Genomic DNA, 19,093 nt, shown 5'->3' on the forward strand with positions numbered 1-19,093 from the left:
TAACACATGTGGAAACAATTATAATTATAACCGATATATTACTAATATTATAATTGCGAATGTTTGGATGGATGGATGATTGTTTGAAAGCATCTCCGAAACGAAAGAATCACAGGGTATAGCGTCAAAAGTAGTACTATTTTTTGTTCTGCCGTAGGTTTACAACACTCTGGCCTTAACTGTGATGTAGACATTGTTTATTGAGACAGCAACGGTCGGTATTCAGTTGTTTTATAAAACAACAGGCAGAATAAATAAACAAAATGTTTAAAAACATACTCCGACTGCTGTCAATACAATCTGGTAGAACGTTGTCTTTTAATACCACTGCCGTGATTTTTGTATCGACTGAAATTACCATCTCTGTTTTTTTCCAAAGAGAACGATAGAAAATACGAAATATACGGTTGAGAAAGAAAACTCCGAAACGACTGGCCTTATTTTGATGCATGCTGGCATGTTAATTTTTTTTATTTAATTTTTTACGCTGACGATGTCACGGGCGACCGCTAGAAATGATACTGAAAGAGGTAACACTATTCTAACTAACCCAAAGGCTGGGATGCCATAGTTAAATCAGAAATAATGAATATTATTAGCCGTTAATATTCCTTAAACACATTATCATTACTAATTTATTATTACTGTCTGGATTTCTCAAGCCATTTATCGGGAATAAACACAGACGTTATTGGTATTCATAAGAATTGTGATACATTGAAAATATTTTATTTACCGATACCTAGTTATCAGAAACAAATAAAACTGGGAATTTAAAATAAGTCAATAATGGAATTAAATCATTGATTGAAGCTATGCATCAAAATCCCGAACATAAAGAAAATCCTGGTACCAATATAAACACGCTGATTACATATAAACCATTGACAAATTGCGCTTTACGCAAAAAAAAAACAAAACATTTCAGATTAAATATCTTTTTACGCATGGTAATATGGATGTCGAATAATACATACAAAGTTCGAAAGTCAAAAAAAATGTTTAATACAGGCCTGGGATGGAATCTGAACGTTTAAATTACGATCCGGTTCGGTCAGGTTTGAAATATTTTTAAATGTCTCATATAGACTGTCCACTTTGGTTTGCTATCTCTAACAATACGTAATCAATATATCAAATCAAACTACTCGTATCATACTTACCATAAAAGGCGATGTCTTTACAAGCACAACGAGTGGAAATTTTCACAGCACGATAAGAAACATCGCGGAACAAATCTCTTAGGAATACGAAATCAAAATCTATTACAAATACGCAGTAAGCTACGTGAAATGTTTGTATAATTCTTTTCATTCATTTTCGCAAGTCGTTGTGATTTTTCTAAATACAGAGAAAAGATAAAATCCACACAGACTTTGATTTTTGGTAAGAGATTGTGGACGTAACAAAGAAATATGAAAAATAGTGTATAGAATAATGCTCAATCGGCCAGCAATGACATCAACGTAAGCAATTACACCAATTAGTACTAACATATTTCAATTTACTATAAACAAATTTCAAAGTAAAATAGGTTAAATTAAATAAATAAACACACTTGTACTAGGAAAATGATGCCGCCAACTCGCTCCAGTTATTTTGCAAATGCAGCCGTTAGTTATTGTTGTCGAATCTGGACTTCCAAGAACTTTGTGACGAAAACGTAAACATAAAGTCCATAGAATTATAAAGTTATTTTTAGCTTTAATAATTTACCATTTTATCCAAAACTAAAAACCTTAAAAAATCTAAATGTATAAAAGAAAGTCGTGTTAGTTACACTATTTATAACTCAAGAACGGCTGAATCGATTTGACTGAAAATTGGTGGGCAGGTAGCTTAGAACCAGGAAACGGACATAGGATAATTTTTACCCCGTTTTCTATTTTTTATTCCGCGCGGACGCAGTCGCGGGTAAAAGCTAGTATAATATAAAAACTAAAATATGTCATTAAAAGGTGTCCCTTTAGGCAAGGTTCCTAAGATACTGGCAGCGTTCCCTCTTTGAATGGCTAGACTAATTCATCCATTTTATATCATCTAACATTTGGGAATTACTAGTTGAACATTGCAATACTAAGTGTAGTAGAAATAACTATTGTTTTATTTCAAATTGTGATCGTATTTAGGTTACACGTGTAACATCCTAAACTGCATTCAATTATAAGAGCTTGTGTCTTCGTTTGTATCTCAAATGTAGCGTATCTATACATTGTAGGACACAGCTCGCTTGTCCCGTTTGGATTTGCGCGTGACACTATCTATAAACAAAATTACATCAGATAATTTTCCGTGACCACCTCCTTATTCATTTGATAGCACCACAATAACAACCACTTTAAATTTCTATTTAATCATAAGAACGATGAGTGATATACCTATAAATATATAATCTAATCTTTTAATACGATTGATGACCTGTTAAATTACAAATAATGATGTATAGAGACATCCCAATTTTATGACTGCTTGCAATTTCGCACGAGACGCTTTGCAGTAAGCTATTTTAGATATCAGAGGTATACCTTTTTTTTTTTTTTTTTTTTTTTTTTTATAGTCAGGAAATGCGTTTACGCACGCCTACGCCGGGCTGTGCAATGGCGTAGGGAGTGTGGGACTCGCCGGCCACAGAAGGTGACCGGAATACCCACTAAAACCTGACTGCCCTCTAACGCATTATGGCGGGCGCCACGGGAACGCTTTAGCTTTCTTCCGTGGCCCCGCCTGCGTTATCGCCCTGAAGGGGCCTCCCTCTCACGCATGGTTTGTGGGGAGAAGTACGGCGGCGAAACCCCGCCTCCTTCTCCCCACTCTCCTGCGTCTGAGCGGGGGCGCGAGGGGATTATCCTCGCGCTCTCGCTCCCTTTCCTCCTTCTGCGAAATTACAATTTCGCAGAAGGAGGAAACCGCCTCCCATGACCCCTCACTGCCCAGCATGGCGCGAATTACGCCTGGGAGTGAGAGGTCATCACCAATCGCCGCTACCAGAGTGCGGCGCTCTTCGGACCACGCTGTACATACCTGAAGGGTGTGTTGCGCGGTGTCCTCATCAGCGCCGCACTCGTGGCACGACGTCGTCTCTTCTCTTTGTATTCGGCAAAGGTACCGCCCGAAGCAGCCATGACCTGTAAGGATCTGTGATATCAGTCCGAGAGCTGTGGGCGTATGGCCTCTATGGTGCGGGCGCCGTATTTGGCGTCCGCTAGGCCAGCAGCCCACAGCTCTATGGTCATTCGCTTTCTCTCCGCCCGGGACCGGGCGAGCTCCTCTGGAGCCGGGGCTTCGCCCCGAGCTCTCTGCTCGACCCGCTCCCGGTACGCTTCGGCCAGCACACCCGCTTCTATCTCCCATGGGGGAGTGCCGGCCAAAGCGCAGGCCGCTGCATGGCCAACCGTGCGGTAGGCCCTGCATGCGCGCACCGCAACGATGCGCTGCGGCCTGCGGAGGAGGGCCCTGTTTGACGCGTCAAGGGCTTCTGCCCATATCGGCGCGCCGTACAGGGCCATACTGCGAACGACCATGGCATACAGTCGTCTGACCTGCACGCCCGGACCTCTCAGGTTCGGGAGGAGCCTGGCGAGGGCGGAAGCCGCGCCGACGAGTCGGGGGGTTAGCGTCCGGAAGTGATCTCCGAAACGCCAACCCCCATCGAGGATAAGGCCAAGATATTTGATCCGGGCCTTAACCTCGACCTCGTCCCCGTTGATCCGGAGGGTCGCTCCTGCGGGCACTCTCCACCTCGACCCTTTGAAGCAGAGGGCCTCGGTTTTGTGGAGTGCCACGCGGAGTCCGAGCGCCTCGATCCTCCGGACCAACAGGGTGGCCCCGGCTTCCGCCCTCCTCTTAACTTTCCTCCAGGTGGTGTCCCGGACGGCTATCATCGTGTCATCTGCGTAGCAAATGACAGCCATCCGGGGCAGCACCTCCCCGCGGATGGCCCAGTCGAAACCGATGTTCCACAGCAGGGGTCCTAGGACGGACCCCTGAGGAACACCGGAGGCCATCCGCCGCTCCTCTCTTCCCCCCCTCCCCATGTAGGACACTACCCGCTCTCGCAGGTAGTGTCCCACAATCCTCCGGAGATAGAGGGGCAGTTCATGGTACCGAAGTGCCTCCTCTATAACTCCGAAGGGGAGGGAGCCAAAGGCGTTGGCGATGTCAAGTGACACCGCCATCGCCCCCTGTCCCCTCTCGGCCGCATCCTCCGAGAACCTTTTCAGGACGGTCAGGGCGTCCAGAGTGGATCGCCCGGACCGGAACCCGAACTGATTCTCGGAGAGCTGCGGCCCTTCCGTCTCCAGATGCTGGATGATCCGGGAAGCCAATACCCTTTCGAGCAGCTTCCCGGCCTCATCCAGCATCACGAGCGGCCGGTGGCCGGAAGGAGAGTCGACGGGGCGACCCTCCTTCCTCAGCAACACCAGTCGCCCCTCCTTCCACACCCCGGGGAAACGCCCCTCCGCCAGACAGTCGTTAAACAGTGTGCGGAGGCGCTCCCCGAGGTGTTCCAGCGCAATGTGTAACGCCTTACCAGGCACTCCGTCTGGCCCGGGGGCCTTACGGGTCCCCCTGAGCCGGCCCGCCGCCCTGGCCATTTCCTCCTTTGTTATCGGGGGTGGGGCGAGGGCGGCAGACCGGTTCAGCTGTTCGTCGTCGTCCGCCGGCATGTCTCTTGTCATGCGCGGTGGTACAAAAGAAGGGCTATCCGGGAACAGCCCTTCGACCACCGCGCTAAGGACCGCCGGCTCCATCGTTTCCGTGGGGGGCGCCACCTTCAGCTTCGCCCGCACCATGCGGTATGGGCGCCCCCACGGGTCTGCGTCTAGGGTCGCCAAGAACTCCGCATAGGCAGAGTTCTTGGCGGCCTTGATCGCACTGGAGAACGCCTTCTTTGCCGAGCTCAGCTCGATGTAAAGGCGCTCCAGCTCTTCCTCTGTTCTGTTCCGCCGTCTGCGGCACCGGGTGAATGCCCGTCGGGCGGCGTTACTGGCGGAGCGCAGGGCGGCTAGGTCCTGCGACCACCAGTACACACCTTTCCGGGGCGCGAAACCACGTCGCGCCCTGGGCATTCCGGCGTTGCAGACGGCGGTCAGATCACGGCGAAATCTCACCGCCCTCTCGTCGACCCCCACCGTTTGGGGGGGTTCCTCCGCCCATGCCCGGACGATGGCGGCTTCTTCCGCCAGGTCAGGGTCGAGGCGCGAGAGTTGCCACTTTGGGAAGCCCTGGGCGCCTCGCTGTCCTGCCGCCGCCGTCCGGGCTTGTGACCCCTGGGGCGCGGTGGAGACCCTGAACCGGATGTACAGATGATCGGACAGGGTCTCCACCTCCTCAAGGACACGCCAACACGATATGCGTGCACCGATGCCGGGGGTCGCGAACGTGACGTCCACGACTGATCCCCCTTGTCGGCGCACGCACGTGTTGGCGTTGCCTTGGTTCTCCGGAACTAAGCCGATCATGGCGGCCCAGTCCCGGAGAAGCGCCCCTTTCAGGTCAGTGATGGAGGACCCCCACGCTGCGCACTTAGCGTTGAGGTCCCCCATCACGATGACCTGGGCCGGTGATGCTCTCTGCACAACCGGCTCCAGGCCATCCAGGAACCTCTCGAATTGCCGGAGGTTTCTGTTTGGGGAGAAGTAGACTCCTATGAGTACTACTTCTCCCCAGTTCACCGCCACGTAGCCCGCTCCTCGCTCCCTGAGGGAGAGGGGTTGTGGGCTCGAAGGCGGCACCACTATGGCGACTAATCCCTCTGTGTCCCCGAACCAACTGGGTTGGGGGGGGACAAAGTAGGGTTCAGCCACGACCGCAACAGCAATTCTCCACTCTGCCAGGCACTGCATGAGCAGGTCCTGTGCCCGGGCAGAGTGGTTGGTGTTCGTCTGTAGTAGGTCGAAATGCAGGTGTCTTGGCATTAAAATATCTGCATTTCTTCCTCTTCAGCCATACGGCTGCCGTGCGGTTGGGGCTGAGTGCGAGGCACTCTGCTCGACGACGGGGCTTTGCCCTTCACCGACGGGGGTGTGCACTTGGCACCCCCCATCACATGTGAGTGTGGGCGCCCCGTCGTTGCACACACGGTGCATTTGCAGGGGGCCTCGCACTCTGCCGACTTATGCCCTTCACTGCCGCAGCGGAAGCAGAGACGCCCGTTCTCTGCCTCCGCTGGGCATAGCGCGCGAGTGTGGCCCAGCATCATGCATTTGTAGCATCTCAATGGCTGGGCCTCCACTGCTTTGACGGTGGCCATCGTCCATCCGATGGCCACTCGTCCCGCCTTAACGACTGCCTTAGCGGCAGTCGCTGGGCACTTGACCAGGGCGGAGCCGCCGCCCCAGAAGCTCGGTCTGATGTTCCCTACTTTCATGGAGCTGGGGGGACACCCGCCGACCGATGCCAGTTGGGCCGCCACTTCCTCAGTGGTCACCGTGTCATCCAGACCGGTGATCCTGAGGACGGCCATTTTGGTTGGGCGGGTGATGTCCGCCCAGCTGCCTACTGCCTCCACCAGGGCGGCGGCGAGGCGGTCAGCGGTTTCCTCGGGGGTGGTCCCCCCGACCTCCATCAGTTTGGAGCCGGTCATGCTCGTGCGGATCCTGACCGACTCCAAACCGAATTCCCTCAGGGATATCGAGGACCTGGCCTTTGCCAGGACCTCAGTATATTTTGCGTCAGTCGTGGCCCCTTCCGCGGTGGTCATGGTGGCCCCTTCCTTGAGGGTCACCACTATGGCCGCGGTTTTTGGGGCCACGATTTTAACGGCCTTTGGTGGGGCCGGGGCGATCTGCCGGGTTGTTCCGGCTGAGGGGGGGGAATTAGCAGCGACAGCGGCATTTCCCCTCTTCTTCCTCCGGACAACCTCGGACCAGGAGTTGCCAGCAGTCCCCGTCTGGGCTTCCCCCTCTCCACTTGTTCCAGCGGTTGGGAGGGGAGGAGTCACTTCTGTCTGTCCTGCCCCCTGTTTTCCCTTGGAGGGAGGAGGAGGCGGGGGGGCAGTCGGCCGCTTTGCGGCGCCCTTCTTCGGCGCCTTCTTTACCGCCCTGGGTGTGGGCGCCTGGGGTGGCTGGGCTTCCCCATCCACCTCCATGGCGCCTTCCACGAGCCCCGATCGGGACTTGTGACGGGGCGGCGGCGGCTGCCGTTGGTCGGCACGCAGAGGGGGCCTCGTGACGGGCTCAGGAGGAAGGCGCATCTCCAGGTCTTGTAGGCGGGCATTGATCATCCCGCCTACCGACTGCAGGAGTTGCCCCTTCATCTCCTCCATGGCGCATCTGAGCACCTCCTCAAAGTTGGGCTGCTGGGGCCCTGTCGCCTCTCTCGGGGCTGCAACGGACTTCCGCTGCGACTCCACGTACGCCTGTTTGAAGGCACGCAGCTCGTTGCGGACAATATCCAGCTCCCTTGAAAGGCGAGCATTGTCCGCGCGGAGCCTGCGCTGCTCTTCATCTGGCGTTATATCGCGAAGGCCCTCAACTGCCTCGACTACGCTTTTGGTCGCCCGGTTTATTTGCCCCCATATGGTACCTTTTAGGTGGCCGCTCTTCTTAATTTCCTCCTTTATTTTCTCCACGCTTTTGAGAGCCTCCTCGGCGAGGGCCTCGACCGTGCCCCTGGATAGGGCGCCGGGGGTCCCATCGTCGGAGGCTTTTGCAGAGGCCACTACGGGGCTCGTCTTCTTCCCGCTTGGACGGTAAGTTGGGTCGGGGTCCTCCCCCTCACTATCCCCCCCCTCAGCCAGGTAGTCCTTTGCCTCCTTGAGGAAGCTGTATACCCCTACCGGGCGCCTAACGCGGCCCCTCGTCGAAGAGGAGGCCACTTTATGCGCCACGGCCGGGGCGTCCTCATCTGCGGATGTAGCGGCCAACGGCCGTTTATGGGTCGTTCCCGTTCGGAACTTTGATATCAAGCCCGCTGACCGCGGCTTACCTCCCTTGTTTTGCCTTGCGGCGTCCTCGGTGCACGCGGCGCCCGCGGCTTCCAGCCGGCGCCCGGAGGCGCCCTCTTCCTCTGAGCACGTGTAGTCCGACATGGAGGTGTCCTCCCCCATGTCGTAAATCACTTTGCTTTTGCTGTTCATAGCGTTTGTAAACTATTCATATGTAAAGTTCTATAACGCTAAAAACGCACTTAAACACTAAAAACTTAACTAATTTGGTCTCTATCCACACTAAAAACTATCCCGGTCGATTTGTCTCACTGAGACGCATCTCCCGATATACTACACGACGAAATCGAAGCACTTTTTGAACTTCGTCGAAAAAGTGCCACGCCCAAAACGACCGTTATAACACTAAAACACTAAAAACTTAACTAATTTGGTCTCTGCCCACTACGTATTATATATCACTAGATGCGCCTCGCCGAGACGCATCTCCCGATGTATAACACAAGTAAATCTCTTCACTTTTTACCACATTTAAAGATTTTAAATGCGGAGCGACACGGAAACGATGCACACGGTACGGCAACCGGCGCGCGACCATCAGAGGTATACCTATGCAAAGAAGAGGTAGGGGTAACGCCACCCCTCCATAAGCTTTCACAGCTGTTCACTAGCCTATAAAGTTTGAAAGCTGTAAATTCTTATGAATGTCTTAAAATCTAAGAATATCTTAAATTCTTAAAATAAGTTCACATTCCTTGTTTTTCTTAATTCCTAATTTTTAACAGGTTAGATTTAATTGGTTCGTCAAATGTGCTACTTAGGTACCTCTTACAAAAAATATTAAACACCCCCTAATTTTTTTAATAAGAGACAGCGGCGGGAACACCTTGGTGATCATCAACGACCAAGGACATCCGCAACACCAGAGGAACTGCAGAAACGGTGGGAATGAAATAGACTCGCTTCTTGAAAGACCCTAATATTTATATGACATTTATTTATATTAAGAAATACTTGTACATTTCTCATACTCAACATTATTTTTCATACAAATCCTTAATATAGATGCTTATTATGTTAGAAATGCAGTTCACGGCCTCTTTTCGCGCGAGAGTTGTTTAAATAATGCAACCCGCGTAGGATATTGCTGCCGAGTATGGCATTGCTTAGACTTGTGGTGGCGCTGTGCTCGCATCCGCTAGTCTCCATAGGGAAGACGGAAAATGGTCTTCAGAACGTGAGTAGCAATCATCCAAAGTCAAGGTTTAAATTCCTTAGAAATAAAAGATTTGTAAGATAAATAAGTTGGTAAAATAGAAATTAAAATAATTATTTATAGCTTCTACAGCTTTAATACCCATTTATCCAAAGGTCTACATCAACTTTACTATTTGCTTAGAAAAGTTAAACTTAGTTCACTGTTTTTGTTTTCATATATGTGCATGTCAGTTTGCGTGAGGCTTGATTTTGGTCCCCCTTCTCGTCGATTTCTTGAAAGGAAGGGAAGGAAAAAAATGCAATGGTATTTCCTGAGATAAATATAATATAACTATATGCACAATTATATATTACTTTCATGTATATGTGCAGTATTTTTATATGTGAAAACATTAATTATAAATGCAAGCGATATGTATGCCGTTGTCGTAACATCAATGAACTTTCTGGTGAAATATACTTTACAAATGGATTTACATTATTTATATGAGCAAAACCGACGACAGGCAATCTTACAATATTTTTCACAGTCTATGGTTTGCCTCTCATATACTTATGCTATATTTTATGATAATGTATCTCACTTACGCAAATTAGCTGGATAAATAAAGTAAGTATTTCAAAGGATAGTCAAAACGATGGCATACAAATTATCAATAGACTTTAATAGATTTTTCTTTATAATCGATACGCTGTGTTGCCATAACACGCATTTCCCTTTTTGTCATGTCATTTAAAGAAAAAACTTATCGCTTTTCCAATCGAAAGTACAAGATTTTTTCCACTTGCTCACATAAAAGAATGCCGTTTAGAAGAAAAGCTACGCACTATCAATTAAAAGACGACGCATTTTTGTTAATTGATGACCGGCCACCGGCAGCGGCTGCAGCAGCGGGAAGCACGACAGTTATCAGCGGCGCCTTCGTTCGCTTATCGGCCGGCGTGGTGGGGGCAGCCGATTTGCCCAAGTTATATTGTAGCCCTCGCATCGCTCAGTCTCACACAGCTCCGTGCGCGCACCACACGATTTACATCATTACGTCATGTGTAACGTTTGTACTCGCGATGTGGCGCCGGCGATCGAAACGCCGCCCGCCAAGCCCAACCGTACGCTTGAACGCATGAAGAAGAAGCATAACATTACCACTAACCCTCATGATGAGGAGCGTCAAAAGGAAGTCGCCTACCAGCCCGACCTGCTCGCTATATCCACACAGTACAGCAAAGTCGCCTACGATCTATTCAAGCAGGGATTAGTCCGACTCCAAGAAACCAAGGCTTTCGTGTGAGTATCAGTGGAAATTTTTACTTTCACATTTGAAAGTGTTGCCAGTGGAAATGTAAATTTTTCTTTAAATTTCATTCATTCGTAGTCTGTACAGCCTGTTCTTTTATAACTTGTTGATTTATTTAGTTAATTTTCATTGAAATTTAATGGAACTGACGCACGAATCGTGTTTTCTTAATGTTGATTTATGCAATTTCATGATTAACATTTTTGATTTCCGTCAGACTTTTTTTCGATCTTACCAGTTAACTATACCGGCAATACTTTCCAATTTTAGTAATGTTTTCTTCTATATCCTTAGCTATTATTCTAGAGCACTTCAATTTATCGTAATATTAACTTGTTACGAATTTTAATCTGGCCTCGTCCCAAAAAATATAAATTTCGTTCTTTATTTTTGTCGCACGCAAAAACGCGGCGACTTTTTATGTTAAAGAGCGTGAATATTAATTTTCTCAAAATGCAAATAAAACAGATTTATTTCAATAAGCCTAGTACACCTTGAGAATCGTAGTTGCGTTTGAATCATTGATTAATTCAAGGCTGAGGAAATAATGATTTGTAGTGCAAGCTGCACGCTCTATGCCACGTTTAGTCGCGTGTTCACTTCGATGTGTGTTGCTAACTCACTGCAAATTCTATTCAATTGAATATTATGTAATTTAAGTTAAGAAAAAGAGTACAGTCTGTAAAGGTTGTGATTCAAATTCCACATATCTGAAAATAAATTCAAAAGATATGTGTGAAGACAACCAACCTGTACTGGTCCAGCGTCGTTGAGTAAGACCTAGTCATCCTTAACTTGGGTAGACTCGCATTGAAAACCCGCAATTTATATTACATTGCAGCAAACATTTTACGTTAACCTAATACTCTCCGGATATTGAGCTCAGTTTTATCATGATAACATCCATCAAATATACGAATATTGCAACACAAAAAAATTCTTCAGCAAAAAAAAAATACAAATATCAAAACTTTCTTTTTACTGCGTAAAGTTCGATCGTAAAAAGGTAATAAAATGTATACAGTATTTTTTGCCTCTAACACACAAATTCGGCTTTTTTTTTATAAATTTGCACAATTTGTCTGAAATAAAAAATACTAATTTAACGATATTATATCTGTCTAGGTTTTCTATTTCGTAGATGTCTTTGCAGCATAAGTTTTTGTCACGTTGTTTTTGTCCGTTTTCTAAGTAATTTTGTTGCAATTTTATCTTATAAATAGAATTTTTGAATCATTTCACTTATTGAATCCACTGCAATATTCGTATACTTTGTCTTAGTGTCTTAAATGTGCTGATTTTATAATCTTGCAAATATTAGGTATAAATGCGAAAGTTTAGATGGATGGATGAATAGATTTGTTGCTATATCTCCAAAACGGCTTAACGGGTCTCGATGATACTTGGAAGACAGGTAGACTACAATCAGGAATAACACATAGAGTACTAATTTTTTTTACATTTCACGCGGATGAAGTAACAAGCTACAGCTTGTTACTGATAATTTGTTTACGTGTCTATACTTTTTTAGTCTTTTCGTATTAAACTTCATAGTCTCTTCTCTTAAGGGTCATCGATTAAGAAAAAACTATCAATGTAAAGCGCCAAAAGCTCATTGGTTTAAGGTACATTCGATAACCAGGTCATAAGCTAAGGCTTATGCTATGATGGTAAAGCCTTAGCTGGGGCATGGTTACAATAAATCTATCTATATATATATATATAAAAGAAAATCGTGTTAGTTACACTATTTATAACTCAAGAACGGCTGAATCGATTTGACTGAAAATTGGTAGGCAGGTAGCTTAGAACCAGGAAACGGACATAGGATAATTTTTACCCCGTTTTCTATTTTTTATTCCGCGCGAACGGAGTCGCGGGTAAAAGCTAGTATATATATAAAAGAAAGTCGTGTTAGTTACACTATTTATAACTCAAGAACGGCTGAATCGATTTGACTGAAAATTGGTGGGCAGGTAGCTTAGAACCAGGAAACGGACATAGGATAATTTTTACCCCGTTTTCTATTTTTTATTCCGCGCGAACGGAGTCGCGGGTAAAAGCTAGTATATATATAAAAGAAAGTCGTGTTAGTTACACTATTTATAACTCAAGAACGGCTGAATCGATTTGACTGAAAATTGGTGGGCAGGTAGCTTAGAACCAGGAAACGGACATAGGATAATTTTTACCCCGTTTTTTATTTTTTATTCCGCGCGGACGCAATCGCGGGTAAAAGCTAGTATTATTATAAAAGGTTCTGAATTTTGCCAGTTTGTTGTGCATTTGATATGGCTATTCAACGATCTGATCCGTGACTATAACGAATTGAAGTACAAGTTCAAATAAAAGATTAGACAATCTTTATGAATAACTAGCTTTTACCGGCGACTCCGTCCGCGCGGAAAAAAAAATGTTGAAAACGGGGTAAAAATTATCCTATGTCCTTTTTCTGGTTATAAGCTACCTGCCCACCAATTTTTAGTCAAATCGATTCAGCCGTTCTTGAGTTATAAATAATGTAACTAACACGACTTTCTTTTATATATATAGATAGATATATACGATTGGAATTAAATTTGTAAAGGCTACAAGAAATATTACTGGCCGTTAAATAATTTTTCACTTTGAATACAAAAAGATTTTAATCTGTGGGCAAATTGTTATTTTACAAGCTTTAGACATTTCGTATTTCAAAAATAAAATTTGGCAATAACTGTTTCTTGTTTTAAGCCAAGTCTTTGAAATTGTATTCAAGTGATGCGCATCATATTATACATGCCAGAGTTATAGTACAATGGAAATATAAAACAATAATTCATTTGGATTTATGTAAAATGACTCTATTAATCACCAGCGCCATTTTCTTTGAAATTTCACATCGGTACTGTCAATGTTATAAGGGTTTTTGAACAAATTGAATAGTTAATCTCTTGTCTCAAAATCTTAGAAAGAAAGAAGGAAAATTAAATCTAGATAAGAGGCAGTAGAATATCTACAGTCAAAAAACAATCGCTAAAGAATAAAATAATATTATCTTATTGTCATATCTAATAGGAAATGTAAACACTTTATCTATGTACGATTGTACTCAGGTCCATGTTCCGTGTCCCTTCGCAAGTATCATGAATCTAGTATCGAGAAGTGTTCTGTCAGACTTTGATATTTATCATCACCCGCTCGCCGACTTAATACAATTTAAAGGAAGTGTCGGATAATATGTAGAGACTTATTATTAAATAACTCAATACATGTTTTGTTCAATTTTTTATCGTAATTGTTTGAAAATGTTCATGAAATATGGTAAATAGTAGTGACAAGTATTATTTATATATCTATATATATAAAAGAAAGTCGTGTTAGTTACACTATTTATAACTCAAGAACGGCTGAATCGATTTGACTGAAAATTGGTGAGCAGGTAGCTTAGAACCAGGAATAGGACATAGGATAATTTTTACCCGTTTTCTTTTTTTTTTTTTTTTATTCCGCGCGGACGGAGTCGCGGGAAAAAGCTAGTATCTATATATATAAAAGAAAGTTGTGTTAGTTACACCATTTATAACTCAAGAACGGCTGAATCGATTTGACTGAAAATTGGTGGGCAGGTAGCTTAGGACTAGGAAAAGGACATAGGATAATTTTTACCCCGTTTTCTATTTTTTATTCCGCGCGGACGGAGTCGCGGGTAAAAGCTAGTATATATATATATATAAAAGAAAGTCGTGTTAGTTACACTATTTATAACTCAAGAACGGCTGAATCGATTTGACTGAAAATTGGTGGGCAGGTAGCTTAGGACTAGGAAAAGGACATAGGATAATTTTTACCCCGTTTTCTATTTTTTATTCCGCGCGGACGGAGTCGCGGGTAAAAGCTAGTATATATATAAAAGAAAGTCGTGTTAGTTACACTATTTATAACTCAAGAACGGCTGAATCGATTTGACTGAAAATTGGTGGGCAGGTAGCTTAGAACCAGGAGACGGACATAGGATAATTTTTACCCCGTTTTCTATTTTTTATTCCGCGCGGACGGAGTCGCGGGTAAAAGTTAGTTTTTATTAAAACCAATAGGAAAAGAGCTTTAGAAATTTTGTGCATGAAGTTGTTGAACTCGGAAGCAAAAGAAATTACTCTATTTCCAGACGCAATTATTTTTTTTAATATTAACTAAGTACTCAACCTATACAACGAAATAAGTTAGAATTCATTTACAATATACTTTAGCCTAGACCCTTTTAAAACAGAAAATAAAATATATGTAGATATAACCTTTACCTTTTAGATTAATTTAACAAATCCTTAGATAATAAATTTCTTTAGCAGTCGTGTCGGTAGTCGAGGTCGCGGCTACATTGTACCGGAGTACGATGACGGATTGTAACTCAATAGTGTCCGGTTCATTATAACTGGACACTAAATGAACATTATTAACTGTTATAAAAAAAATCTTGATGAACTGAGGTCACTGTTCTAAGTTATTTGGGTTCTAAATAGTGCGTAGAACATCCTCAAAATTTTAAACTCTTTTGTTTATTTCTCGAGGGCCTAAATTAAGTATACAAAATTGCACTTTACTGAGACAATCTATCCTTTTTTTATCATTTGTTTAATGAGAGTGATGGCAATAAGTCACGGAATTACAGCCGATTAACTGTCGTGTCTGATACCGATCAGGTACAAGGTTTACTGCTTCCAACATTAACTCGAATGCTCAAAGTATCTTTGTTCAGTGTTTCTCTTCTGACTGCCACTTGAATATCACCTTCACGGTTTTGACGTCACAATGTTGGGGCCACTACTAAAAAAAAATCAAACTAAAAACAAACAAATCTCTGATAATCGAAAGTATAAAAATCTTTTTCCAATATTATCGCTTCATTTTAAATGTGGTTTTTAAACAATTGTTATTTAACCTTGAAATTATTAGTACATAAAATTATGCAGTTGACTGATGCCAAAATTCGTCTTTTTCTTAAGTTGGCAAAAACCAATCGTGTACCTTTTCATCATACTGTGAAGCATCTCATAAATGCATCGTTTAACGTAACAATGTAATAAATTCTTAAAACAAGACATATTGTGATTGTGATGTTAAGTATAACTGAGATGCAATTGTTGAGATTTTAACAGTAGGCATTCACTGTCGAAACACTCGTGCAAAACACATTGCGGTCCCGCTACTATTCGTTGCAAAAGTTGTGGAATTTCACAGTAATATTTAATTAATATTGTGTAATTTCAATGGAATTAAACACAAGTACTTTCGTATCTTTGACAATGAGAAAATCATTATATTCAATTGCTTAGATAACTAGTAAAGTACAAAATACACTCCAAACGTATCATAAAACTGATACACCTAGCTATTATATTAGTTTATATCCTCGTGAAAAGTGAAAGAAGTATACTAACTCCTTACGTCCAATCTTGTAACAAACATTTGTATCTCGTATCAAAGTTATGCTTAAATTATGTTCAAAACGTATTTTTTAAGTTATATCAAATTTTTCAGCAAAATATGGTATCGTATTTTAGTGAAGTATAATTATTATTTTTGTTTACATTTTCTTTAATTTTTCTGTTGACGCAAATAACAATCCAAAGAACAATAGCTCGAGAAAAAAATCATACAAATCTCACTCAACAAACATACAAATTCAACGTAAATACGTCATTTTGACATCAATTGTTACCAAGATAATGTCAAAAATCTTTCATATCACAGACAACATGCTGATAAAATGTCCGGTCACACATTATCTTGTGATTCTATCAAAAGATAGACATTAAATGAAACAAAAAGATCGTACCCTTTAAGATCAGATCTAATAAGAACATAGAGAAACATACGTAGTTATACGATATTCGTTCTAAAAAAAGTTTGTTCAGTCTACGAATGTACGGAACATCTGCAACAATAGCATAAAAAAAAATTTGATACAACGAATCATTCCCTTATTAAATTAATTTCATTTAATAATAAAAGTAAAATTTAACCGTGATCAATTTCAACCAAAAAAACATTATACCGCTTAATTCTACAATAACTTTCAGAATCGTAACTGAAAATACCTAAGTGGACCTAGCACGTTTATTTGTAATAATCACATTCGTAACGTCATTGTTTGTGTTTTTTTGCATTTTTTGTGTGCATTTCGCCCGATAACGTACACTAACAATACACAAATTTTAATAAATGAAAAGGAAAAGAATATTATCAGGATAAGGAAAGAGTGTTTTCATTGGAGCCCAGGGTAACATAAAGTGGTCAGTTGCTTGTGCCTCTTTTATCCTTTCAGTATTTTTACTGTTTACTATGTGTGTGGGAGCGTACAGCGTGGGCTTGTAGGATGTTACCGAAATTGTTACATAATTTGTGAATATATCCGCTTTTTTATCAACAACGCCACTTGTTATCTATAGGGTAACCACCGGTCTCCCAGACACCGGAACAAAGGGTGATATTATAAAGGTCGCAGTGTTAACGCAATACTTTTACTTCCTTAAAAACAAACAAAGCAAGGATTAAATGAGCGTACTGCTTAAGCTTTGTCACTAATCACGAAGTATTATTACAGTTAAATTTATATTTCGGATAACATAGAACAGTTTCCTTTGCCAAAATTTCAACCTCACAAATCCCATGAGATACAAAGATTTGTATTATTCAAATAAGTAGATCGATTTTACCTTCAAAGCATTTATTTCAGTCATAGGCTTTCTGCCAATAATTTTGCGTCATGTAAGTTCAACAACTTCGTATATTACGGCAGTTGTGTGATAAATTTAAGCCATTTTCATCTTCAACAAACATTCTAAAGTAGACCAAAACGTGTCGCACCTGAATTATATTTTAAAGTTATTTATGCTTCGTTTATACGGCACTGAAATTAAACAGATCAAATGATACTATAACTTAAAATCACAAAAACATCCTGAGTTCATTATAGATATTAGAAAAAACAACAGTCTATCAGAAAAATCTATCATGTGCTTTGCGATCAAAGTATTAATTATTTTTGTTTCGACTAAGTGTTTCCGGATTTACAGATTATGAGACGGTACAACGAGTGGCAATAAATTTGTAATATTTTATCATAATACATTAAAATAAAATCGTGATGCAAACCGCAGATATGAGCCATAAAAAAATCAAGGATATGTGTGAATTCCCGGGAGAAAAAGACAGCGCGGTGGCTCGCCACCCGTAACGTTCCGTCTTCCGAAAATGGCGAAAAGTTGATTGTGGAGGTTCGTTTGGCCAAATAGAGGTCTGTGATCTCTGCTCACCCCTCTAGGATACAGGCGTGAGTTGTGTATATTCAAATGAAATTGTTACATAACGTGATAAATTGCTTCTTAAATATGCAAGTAATCTGCTCTCAACTGAAATATTTTTGGAGTTCAAGAATTATGTTCAAATTTTTAATGCTGTGTACTTACAACGAAAACTTGTAATTGCTTTCATTACGAGTAATAAAGAGCAGAAAGAATTGATTTTAATTATCACCTTAATTATAACAATGTGTATTTATTAAACGAACGATGTCATAATATGCCGCTGATTTTTTTAATAATATTGGCAAGGGTAACTTTTCGCCTTTTTGGTCATCAGTCAAAAATATTTTTCGCTCTTTTTGCTGCCTAATGAGTCTTGTATATTAACTGTCAAGATGTTAATTATGTTTTGAAATACTGTTAATTTTATGCAAAAGCTAAAGTAAGTAACCACCGTAGTAATTTTCAACACGACAATCTATTTTTAGCCGACTTCAAAAAGAAGGAGGTTATCAATTCGACTGTATTTTTTATGCGTGTTACCGCGATGCTCCGCCCCTGGTGCTCCGATTTTGATAAAAAACATTTTAATCGAAAGGAAGTGCTTGCAGATGGGTTCCATTTTTTTTAATAACTAAATGACTAGTAGATTTTGAATTAAGCTTCAAAATTCGTTGCGAAAAATAGGGACATTTTTAATTATATGTATTTTCCGACTCAACCATGAAGTTTCATAACCTCATTTAAGTACATTAAATATTTATCAAGGTTTTTTGATATTGTTTATTAAAGTAGTTATTTATCCATGATGACTAAATAACAATAATACTTGAACTACAAGTGACATCATCATGATAATCTCCCACTGAATCAGATATTAAGATACTATTCTTGAAGTACAATAGATGTATATATTTATCATACATTCTCGATACGTTAAATTTTTGATTTTTTTAATAACATTAATTAATTGCCTCGATGGGGTATAACATATGGATATGAATTCATAATTTATGTTATGATCAAAAGGTACATTTAGTCACAGTATGGTAGCTATTAATCTAATTTTTTTACACCACCATACTTGACTTTAATCCAAGATGATCTTACATTACGATTTCCAAGTACTTTCCAGTTACCATATTAAGATCTTGTTCTATCGTAGTTTATTATTCTACTTCAACTTTTTTAACTACAGTACTTGTAAAAAGTATTGAAAGGTAAAAGATACAGTCAGCATATCAAGTAGAATTTATAATAAAACCAATAGTCAAGTTGTTATTTGTTTCAAATAAGGATGAAAAATGTATTGGTAACATCGTAAAATAAAATGGTAACATATATGTACATATTTCGTTACAACATAGGTAACACAAAAAAGGTTGATGTAACATAATCGTGCTCTCACA

General features: G+C 42.0%; 2 protein-coding genes across 2 annotated transcripts in view; one reads left to right on the top strand and one right to left on the bottom strand.

Moving 5' to 3' along the window:
- Window positions 1-5,917: 5,917 nt before the first annotated feature.
- On the bottom strand, window positions 5,918-8,050 carry LOC123721646 (spermatogenesis-associated protein 21-like). Its single transcript, XM_045680957.1, has one exon. It carries the CDS (start codon window positions 8,048-8,050, stop codon window positions 5,918-5,920), a length of 2,133 nt encoding a protein of 710 aa, XP_045536913.1.
- A 1,980-nt stretch (window positions 8,051-10,030) lies between these two features.
- The window catches only part of LOC106716030 (transmembrane protein 205), a 28,755-nt gene continuing 19,692 nt past the window's right edge, over window positions 10,031-19,093 (top strand). The window contains exon 1 of the mRNA XM_045682049.1: window positions 10,031-10,391. Coding sequence (XP_045538005.1) covers window positions 10,150-10,391 — 242 coding nt within the window. The 5' untranslated portion in view covers window positions 10,031-10,149. The remainder of the gene's footprint in view (window positions 10,392-19,093) is intronic.

Source organism: Papilio machaon, chromosome 2 (genome assembly GCF_912999745.1).
Source record: "Papilio machaon chromosome 2, ilPapMach1.1, whole genome shotgun sequence".
Taxonomy (NCBI): Eukaryota; Metazoa; Arthropoda; class Insecta; order Lepidoptera; family Papilionidae; genus Papilio; species Papilio machaon.

Coding starts and splice junctions, on each gene's coding strand:
- LOC123721646 (XM_045680957.1), bottom strand. CDS start 8,050: ATGGGGGAGGACACCTCCATGTCGGACTACACGTGCTCAGAGGAAGAG.